This window comes from Echinops telfairi, unplaced genomic scaffold (genome assembly GCF_000313985.2).
Source record: "Echinops telfairi isolate 266 unplaced genomic scaffold, ASM31398v2 ScPeMD7_7468;HRSCAF=8506_0, whole genome shotgun sequence".
Lineage (NCBI taxonomy): Eukaryota > Metazoa > Chordata > Mammalia > Afrosoricida > Tenrecidae > Echinops > Echinops telfairi.
The window spans coordinates 10507295-10518092 of NW_022111369.1; the positions used below are offsets into that span (position 1 = coordinate 10507295).

At 32.4% G+C, this 10798-nt stretch overlaps 1 protein-coding gene across 1 annotated transcript in view; it reads left to right on the plus strand.

The window, feature by feature from the left end:
- Positions 1 to 10798, plus strand: part of TBCK (TBC1 domain containing kinase) — a 187524-nt gene that overhangs the window by 100655 nt on the left and 76071 nt on the right. Inside the window, exons 20-21 of the mRNA XM_004703452.2 lie at positions 7338 to 7374; positions 8275 to 8436. Coding sequence (XP_004703509.1) covers positions 7338 to 7374; positions 8275 to 8436 — 199 coding nt within the window. The remainder of the gene's footprint in view (positions 1 to 7337; positions 7375 to 8274; positions 8437 to 10798) is intronic.

Here is a 10798-nt window from a genome sequence, read left to right on the forward strand (position 1 = left end):
TCAAATTCTATTTTAGTGCCTTCTTGCAAAAAACACACAAGTGCATAATTGAGTTATGTATATAACCAGAAAGTTTCCTAAGTTGGTAAATTGACCAGCATGTTCCTTGTACTAGTTGAAAGAAAGGTGAAAGGAAATGCAATATAATGCAGTACTCAGTCTTTTGGGTCTAAGGGTCCTTTATACTCTTAAAAATTAATTAGAACCCCTGTGGGGTTTTTTCTCTGTTAATGTGGACTATATCTATTAATATTTGTCTTTTTTTCTGTTTTTTTTTAAATCATTTTATTGGGGGCTCATGCAACTCTTATCACAATCCATACATACATCAATTGTGTAAAGCATATTTGTACATTCATTACCCTCATCATTTCTATTAATATTTACTGATATATTTTAGCAGCATTGTTATGTTAAAAATAACATTACAGATACTTTGCAGTTTAATAAAAATAACATTTTATTAAAAATAGTTATAATTTAAAACAAAAAATATGAAGAATGATAATTGCCTTATTTTTCCCAATCTCTGTACTGAATTCTCATACCTGCTCTTGTCCAATCTGTTGCAATATGTTGTTTTAATGAATACATGAAAAAAACTATATAAATGTATATATAGGCTACAAAAGGCAACAATTGTTTCAATGTTTGAGTGCAATGTACAATGTAAACCACGTCTATGTACTTTTATACACAATTACATAAACATTTATCAGCTTATCGATGTATAATATATGTAACTACAAAAATGATAGTAAATAAATTAGGTGAAAAGATAATACAAGGAAGATAGGCTAAAGGATCTTGTGGCTGTATCCATATCATGAGGAATAATATAGGTTAAATATTTAAGTTTTTTAAAGGGAAAAATAAAGTAACAGAAGAAGAAATATTTTTATATAGAAATAGTTGAAATTTCAGAAACTAAGCAAAGAAAAGATTGAGGAGTATTGATTGTGAGAGTTGATACAACTGCAAATAATTTAGTGGTCTTAGTTTATTCAGTGCCTGAGAAGAGTTAACCTCAATCTGCAAAATTAGCATCTGCAATTCACAGTGCTTAGGATTCTGCCCTTTATACCTTCCTGTCTTATCAAAGAGATATATAACTTGACCAAATCACAAGATCCAGACTTTCAAAGCTTTAAAGAATTACAGGATGCCCTATACTGCTTCCGATGTTGTGTAATGGTTCGATGCACATTTCCATAATGAAGAGAACAATGGCAGGGAGTTAAACTAATGGCCACGGAATATTTTCCACAAGAGGCTTTTAGAAACTGAAATACAAAAATACTTCTGGTGAAATAAACTGAAAATATAATATGCTCATAAGGATATGGATTATGAAAGTCAATTAGAAAAAACCTCTCTATATTGACATATTTATAAATATGCTTCTAAATACACAATCCATTATACAAAATCATTATACACAAGTCCACATATCTGAAATAGGTTTCATTGACTGTTGAGATTGCAAGGCATTTGAAGAAATTTTTCATTATCTTTTAATTCAGTGTTTCTACAAACTTTTTTTTACATTTTCACATATGCAGAATTTTAAACCATACTATTTTAGTCTTCAAAGTCAACTTACTGAATCCCAAACTTCCATCTATTTTTATTATTGTTAGCTATAAACATGGCATTACTAGACAAAATGAAAAGACTTTATGAAATTTTAAATATTACTATTCTTTCTTAATATTGCTAGGGGGCAGTATTTACCTAGCTGATTCTTAACAGACTAGCATGAAGCCATATAAAATAAACATAATTTCACAACCTGGAGAAAATAGGAAATGTATGGTTTCTTTTAAATGGTTTTCTTTTTTCATGTTTAAGTCAGAAAATAGTTATTAATATCTGTACATTTATGAAACTAATTTTGCATATATTTATATTTTAATCACATGTTTCGTTAGTTACTATTTGAAAAGTTAAAACCTACCTGCTATATAAAAATATTTATCTTTAGACCTTTTGGTGTTTCAGACATTGTTATGAAGCTGTATCGATATAATGAGGAATAATTTAGGATTAAAGATTTAAGTTTTTTAAAGGGAAAAATAAAGAAAGAATAACAGACATTATAATCTCATGGTGTTTCCTATTTTTCTGAACCTAGCTTCGTTGGTAAGAGATGACTTGTACTTAGGAGCATCCCGTTTCACTCTGTGGAATAGCTTCTGAGTCATCATCGACCTGATACAACAATAGAATTTCTTTAGGCTGTAATCTTCAGAGAGCTGGGTACTACAGTTGTTTCTCTTTTCTTCCTAAGGAGTCACTGCGGTGTTTGAATCACTGGACTTTTCAATGAGCAGCCAGAGGGCTTAACTACTGTCTCACTGGGGTTTCTTTTATGAACACCTAGTAGGAGTTGTTATATATTATACTTAAGAACTTTATTTAACTTTAATCAATTATTATCAGATGTTATCCACACATATTTCTATTTGACTTATTTTTACTAGCATGTTTCACAATGCTTATCAACAATAAATATAACAAACTTTCGAGTTTAGTATTTCATTGTTTTAATATTTTCCACTATTTAATAGAAAGTATCTTCTAAAAAAATTACCAAAGAAGATGAACAGTTTTCTCATTATTTTATGTTTGTTGAAACTTCTCAAGGGAGTGTATGATTTCACTATCTCTTTGATGACTCTTTGCACCTGTTTAGTCACTCCCTTCTGTTAATTTCTTTGGATACTTGACTCATTCTTTCAGCAAATATTGAGTGCCTACTAAGTGCAAGGAAGTTGTCTTGGCCCTGGGTATATCTATAGGAAGAGAAAGGAAAAACACACTAAAATACTGCTCCCTCATATATGTGTCATATATATGCAAGTGGACATACAGGTAGCTAGTAGACAATTTTTCATATGCATTTAGGATTCAGAGTCTGAGGTAGAGATATGACTGCGCAAGATTTCACATTGTTATGTTTGGAAAAAAACAGAAAAGAGAAAAAAACTCAGGGCACTGTAAAGTTTAAAAGGAAATAAAGACAAGAGAAATGGCAAAAAAGAAAAGGATGGTAAGAAAAGTACGTGAGTGCGGTGTCTTGAGACCCATGTGTTCTAATAGAAATGGATTTTGAAGAGGTATGAAAGTAGTCATCATAGCAAACATTGCAGAATGTTTGGTTTTTTTTTTAAGAAAAACAAAACAAAACAGAAACGATTTGGCTATTGGAAATTGACCACTAAATTAAGCGACATGGAAATCATTGAAAACCAAAGGAAGAATAGTTTGGGTCGTGATGTGGAGGTAAAAACTTAATTGGAGTGGCCTATATAAAGAATACCTACCATTCTTACTGAATATACATACTTTTCCTCCATGCTGTGATTTGCTCTTTACTACCTGTCAAAAAAGTACAGGGGCAGCAAAAAAGGGGAAGGTCATCCATGAAATGGGTTGCCACAGTGGCTGCAACAATGGGCTCAAATATAGGAACAAATGTGAGAATGGTGCAGGGTCAACTGGGTGGCCTGTTATACTTAGGGGTGACTGGGAGTCAGAATTGACTCCACAGAAACTAACAACAACATCATATCCTATCACTCAACATTATTTGACACGAATTAGGGACTCCATAAATGTTTATGAATTAATGAAAAAATGAGATAACAGTTATTCTCAAGAAGAGTATTTTTCTGGACAGATGATGGTAGAAAAAACGATAGACTCTTTAAATGCTTGCTGCCATTACCGTGTCATAAAACTTTATTACAGTGCCTAACTGTAAGTATTTGCTCACATATCTGACTATAGCAGAAAGCATGTCTGGGTGAAAGCATTTCATATTGAATAAATTAATGAAAGCAAGAACAAATGAGATATTTGTTAAATACCCCCAATCAATTACAATAAAATATAATATTGTAATTATAATATATTATTATGAAATTATATGTGATTCAATTATACTATGTGATGTGATACAGAACATAGTAGAATAGATGAAATGTTTAAAGTTCAAAAGATTTCATAGAAGAAATAACATTCTAAGTAAGTTTTGGAAAAATTTACAAAGCTTTGATCAATGGATAAGGTAGGAAAAGAACAATTAAAAAGGACAAAAACACATCAATAGAAAAGCAATGTGTGCTCAGGTCATTGTATACCATCTGTCTTGACTGAGGAATAGAATGTGTGTAGGGAAGCACATAGAAATGTAGCCTACTCCCTTAATTTCATGTTGACATTATTATTTACAATAATAAAACTATTTATATTTTCAAAATATGATACTATTTTCAAAACTTTTGACATACAGTTTTGACATCACCCAGGCAATTTTGAAGTTTCTGGATACGTTTTTGTTACAATTTGAGAAGTGCATCTAGAAGTGAGAGATCAATGATACTGCAAACTTCCTACAATGCAAAGGGCAGTTCCCCACAACAAAGTATTATCCAACTCAAAATATCTTTTCCATAGTACTTTGAATAACAAACTCTTGTTTAAGATCCACATCAAGTTAACATTTTAGTTAGGCTCTCAAGACAGGAGTAGTTGGAAAGCAGTGAGAGAAAAGAGAACAGTCACATTCAAAGGATCACCACTAAGATTAAATGTGTATCTTTCTTCAGAAACATTGGAGGCCAGAAGGCCAATAGAATAGTAGAGTTAACTGAAAGATAGAAAAAAAAAGTACCTGTCAATCAAGAATACTATACTCAGCACAACTGTCCTTCAACAATAAGGGTGGAATCAAACATTCTCAGAAAACTGATATTTGTAAAGGGGGATAAGTTCATTTGATGGGGAAAGAAAATTCTCTTCAATAAACAGTGTGGGAAATTTGAATTTTCCACAGAGAGAAAAATGATACAAGATCCATGCCTAATAGCATATTCAAAACAAATTCAAAATGTATTGAGGACCTAACTGTGCATATTAAACCCACGCAGTTATTAAAAGAACAAATAGGTACAACACAGTCAGGCCTGGCACATGGATTATCCAGTATAATGACCAAAGTACATGTAGTGAAAGATAAAATAAATATATGTACCTTATAAAATTAAAAACTTGTTTTTAGTCAAAAGACGATACCAACAAAGTGAAAAGACAAGCTATCAACTGACAAATATCTTCAGAGACCATTTAGCTGACAAAAATCTCACACCTAAAATATATTTAAAATTTTGACAACAGCAAGAAGACAAACTATCCAGACATGAGTTGGGCAAAGGATTTGAATAGACATTTTATAAAAGAAGACATTTATATAGCCCCAAACACATGGGAAAATGCTCAATCATTAGCTGTCAGGAGTTGCAGGCAAGTCAGAACCACAAGAGATGCTATTTCACTCCCACTAAGATGACAGTGATTCAAGTCAAAACAAAATGAAAACATAAATAATATGTTAGAACTCTTCATTCCTGATAGAAAGATTATGGTACAGCCCTTGTGCAAAGCAGTGTGTGGTCCCTAAAAAAAAAAAAAACTAAGATAGGACCTAGAATTTTTACTTGTGGTACAGGTAGTTCTTTGAGTCTGAATAAGATCCATTTCTGTGTCTTTAAGAATTTGTAGGTAAGTCAAAACAGGTCAGTTCTTACTTAGCTCTGTGTTAATGTACGAAAACGTCTGCAGCTGTCTGTGTGCAGCCCTTGAAGGTGATGATGTTGAAGTATTTGTTGCAAGTAGAAGTGGCTCAGTCGTTTCAAGTGAGGACCAATTGTTTCAAGTGAGAATACAATATCAACGGGCAGGTAGGAATTGTCCATAAATCAGATATTTGTAACCCACAGATAGATATAACCCACAGTTATATATACCCAAAAGAGTTGTACAGTACTGCTTGATGTAATTGAACTATGGAATGATAGGATATCTGTATTACCTCCCAATAAAAAGATTTGGGGATATATATACCATATATACTCATGGATAAGCTCAGTTTTTCAGCACATTTTATATGCAGTTTTTGTGGTAAAATTAGGTGCCTTGGCTGATATTCGAGTTGGCTTAGACTGGAGCATACACACACACACACACACACACACACACACACACACCCCTGTACACCAGTGTTCTTCAGATTTTGAGAAATTGTGTAGTTCTTGTGCTTGGGATTCTTGGATCTATTATAATTTAAATCAAAAATAGAAAATGATTAGCTATTATTTCTTCAAACATTTTTGTCCCCTAGCCAAACACCTTTATTTCAGGGTTTCCAGTCACACATATTTTATGGCTATTTGAAGTTGTTCCACAGCTCACTGATACTGTGTTCTTTTTTTAATTTATTTTTATTTTGTTCGTTTTGAATATTTTCTGTTGCTGTTTTATGATTAGTTATCTTTTCTTCTGTTATGTATTATCTCTTGTTGGTCTTATCCAGTGTACTTTTTGCCTCAAACATTGTATTTTTTATCTTTAAAAGTTAGATGCTGTATCTACTTTTGTCTCTACCTAACATGTTCACTCATTCCTTAATTACTTAAACATATATAACCCAATTTGATAACTGGTATAATGTCTTTGTCTCTTATAAATGTGTGTCTCAGATCTTTGTCGCTTTTCTCTCCCCAATATGGATAATTTGTTTCTGTTCTTTTGCAATACTGATTATTTTAAATTTTTCATTGTATCCTATTCACTGTGAATTTTACCTGTTTGATGTTATATATGTTTCAAAAACACCAGACTTAAATTTTTGCTTAGTACTGGACTTAATAACTCAGAAAGTAAAATAAAATGATGCTTTTTCTTTTTATAATTTTTAATGATTGTTTATATTTGCTACTAAGAAAGGAGATACGAATTTTTAGAAACTAAGCATGATATTTCACTTCCAAATCCCAAAACTAATTGAAAATATTTAAGACTATGTATATACACCCAAACACATTTCCCCAGCAGTAAATTTAGGATAATAAATTCATTGTTGAACTAAAGAACCAAATTATTCTGTTCTTATATCTTACTGCTTTCAGTCTATACTATAAAGTTTCCTATTAACTGAGAAAGTGATAGCATAAAATGGAAAGTTTATAACACCTTTTGTGAAACATTTTGAGTGCTTTCCAAGTCTTAGGTGTAGGCTTTATTGAAATACAGGCATTGTGTGGGATAACTCTAAGCACAAGGGTCAGCTACAGCTTGTATATATATGTAGGTAGGTATCATTATGTAATACAGTATTTGTGGTAATGACTATAATTTTCTACATTCCTCTATTTAATGCACTGGAACAGAAAATAATAACTTTTTGCTCCCCGTTGAGTTTATTGCTAATCATTCTAATTATCTTTTTTATTTTCTGTATTCATCCCTGTGTCCCTTTCCTTTTCCCCACATAGCTTTATGCCATCCCTTGGTTTCTCACCATGTTTACTCGTAAGTATCATTTTCACTTCCCTTTTGATATTATAGTATATATGACAAAAGATAGCTGCATTCCGACCCAGCACATTATTATATTGACAATAGTATTAAGTACTGATGAGCATCCTTACATAATTTTAACATCAGTCTTACATATTTAAATACTATAATTTTAATTATTCTGACCTCTGAAGATCAAAAACAATTTTATAGAATGAAAGTACATATGTCATGACTTTTATATAACTGCTGCCTTCTATTGAAAAATAAGCTAATATTTGCTATATTAATTGCAAAACATTATGGAGGATAGCTTTTCCTGCATGTGTCTTAAATTTTAGAGTTCTCTCATAACTAATTATTTTGTTATTTTCTAAAGTAATATAGAAATTAAGCATATTTTGTGAGCATGTAATACTCAATTCAATACAAATATATATATAATTATAGTAGACATCCTTGCTTATATAAATACACATGATAAATGGAATACAGTATTTTAAGTATATCTATAAGCATTGACCTAGAAAAATGTCCACAGTATAATAGTAGATTTTTTAAATTGGAAAATTGGCAATAGAATTTTTTTATTAGAATCTAAAAAGCAATTGTTTAGAGTATTACTAAAAATATAATACTGTGCATAGAATAATGTTAACATTCGTTTAGGAAAGTAAACTTGTGAGAATAGCATAGCCTAAACATTCTGGGAAGAAATATAAGGAATAGAACTATGCCAAGGTTAGAAAATGTCATCTGTTTGGCCATTCTGATTATCTCTTCTTTAAGATGCCTTACAAAGCAAATGCATTTACAAAGCCAAAGAAACTTTTGACTATAAAATAATAACAAGTGTTATTGTTCTAAATTTTATGAACCTTGTGTTATTTAATTAATTCTATCATTTTACAGATGTATTTCCCCTGCACAAAATTTTTCACCTTTGGGATACATTACTACTTGGGAATTCCTCTTTTCCATTTTGTATTGGAGTAGCAATTCTTCAGCAGCTGCGAGACCGGCTTTTGGCTAATGGCTTTAATGAGTGCATTCTTCTCTTCTCTGATCTACCAGGTAAATAAATAGAATCACTAGATGAAATGTGACTGTAAAGTAATGAGACATTCTTAAAGCCATCTGCAAAAGATAGTCACCTAAGCCTCCAGAATCTCTTCTGCTTGGACCTGACCTCCCTCTTTGGATTCTCTCCTTGGGTCTACCACTCCATCAGTCGTGTGACTTGGGAAATATGTATCGTGCTGCTGCCACAAGAGTATGCTTTCTAAAGATCATCGTAGGTTTACATCCCAACTCTGGCACACAGCAGCTGCATGGACTTGGGAATGTTTTTAAAATCTACCTAGAAACAGAATGCTAGACAGTACAGAGGTTCCAGGAAAATGAAGACAATAGTATCTGCCTTAGTCCTGTTGAAGGAGCCCTGGTACTCCGTCTGTTGTATGTTGGGCAAAGCAGCCAGTCCACATGAGAAAGGTGGATCTATCTGCTCCCACAAAGATTTATTCTGGGAAACCTTGTTTTACTGGGTTTTACAGAGCCACTAAGAGTGAGGATCAACCCAGTGGCAGTGCATTGGGTTTTGAGGGGTTTAGTGTTATGGTAAACACAAAAAGTTAATGCACCTGGCACAGAATTAGCATAACTATTTTCTAAAGAGTATGGACCGTTGGATATTGAGCAAATATTTGACTTGCCTTAGCTTCCTCTCCTTTCTACCTCCTTCCACTCACTTTGTACTAATCCTTTAAGAATTGAGAAGAGAACCCAGTGGAAAGGCCTGATTCTGCCAAAAGTTGTTCCCAATTTCTGTGGCCTGTAGTAGATGATATAGTGTGATGGTACAGTCCTAGGCAGTACAAGTAATGCTAGAAAATGTTGTTGAGTTTTTGACATGTCTCGGGATGTGTGCCATTTTAGTGTTGGAGGAAGAACCTATGAGAACAGGACATTTGGCATTGCTTGTGGATTCTAAAAATAAAGGCTGCGTATTTTGAAAGAGAAACCATGTTTTTCATAGCCCCATCCAATCCTGGATTTAGGCCACTGATGTTAATTTAACCGTTTCCGTAGTTACCACCATTTAAACCAATTATAGTGTGAGGTTTGTCAACCTTGATACTGCTCTAGTGCTCGGACACAATTCTGCTGTAGGGTCCATTTTCCTGATTTATTTTGAGAGTATATCTAAGCAATTCTTATGAAGGCTGTGATAGTTAAATAAAAATATTAAAAGTTACAATTTTAATGTGGATTGGTATTTGGGGGGTTACTTAAATGCTTTATCTTCTTTATACAATTTGAAAATTAATTTAATGTATTAATGTCATTCTATATGGTGAAATAAATCTTAGAACTCAAATCTTTAAATTCTTAAGCATATGGAAAGGCAGGAATATTTAGAAATAGGTAAGTTTTTTCTTACTAAACTTTTGGAAAAAAGGAAGGAATCTATATGGAATCACCTGTTTCCATCAAATCTGTTTCAACTCATATTGAGCCTATAAGACGAAGCAGAACTGTTCTTTGTATTTCCAAACAGGAAATGTTCCTGTGTTCTTTGTTCCTGTGTAGCAAATAATAATCACCCAACCCTCCAGAATCTCTTCCGCTTCAACCTGACCTCCCTCTTTGGATTCTCTCCCTTGCTCTACCAATCCATCAGTCGTGTGACTTGGGAATCTTTGTTCCTGTGTAGTTAGTAACCAAACATAACTTACTGCTCCAGTAGGAGGACTCCTTAATCCAAATGGTGAAACTTTAATTTATTCACAGAGACTAAAATAAATTTTTCAATAAGAGAAAGAAATATGCACATATAAACTGTTTTAAAAGGAAATATTGAATATACTAAAGAGCTTTTGATTCATATCTTGTTTTCAGGAAGAACTAGTACATTAATTTTGTGAGGTTTTTATGACAGAAACTTAATTTAAAGAAAATTTAAAATAAATTAAATCATTTTTAATTTTACTATTACTTATTTTACAAGGGGATTTAATTTTAAATGCAAATATGAAAAATATTGGTGGAATTGCACTGTTATGTAGTAATTAACTGGTTCCTCAAAATTATTAATGTCTTTGGTAGTGAGGTAAAGGAACTTATCTGTATTGATTTAAAGCACTTTTATACTACACTCATTATTTAGAGTAGCATGCAATGTTTCTTGAAAACAACACATTTTTTTATCATTTTCTTGGGGGCTCATGCAACTCTTATCACAATCCATACATACATCAATTGTGTAAAGCACATTTGTATATTCGTTGCCCTCATCATTCTTAAAACATTTGCTCTCCACTTTAGCCCTAGGCTTCAGCTCCTCATTTTTCGCCATCCATCCCAACTCTTCCCTCCCTCATTAACCCTTGATAATTTATAAATTATTATTTTGTCATATCTTACACTATCTGAC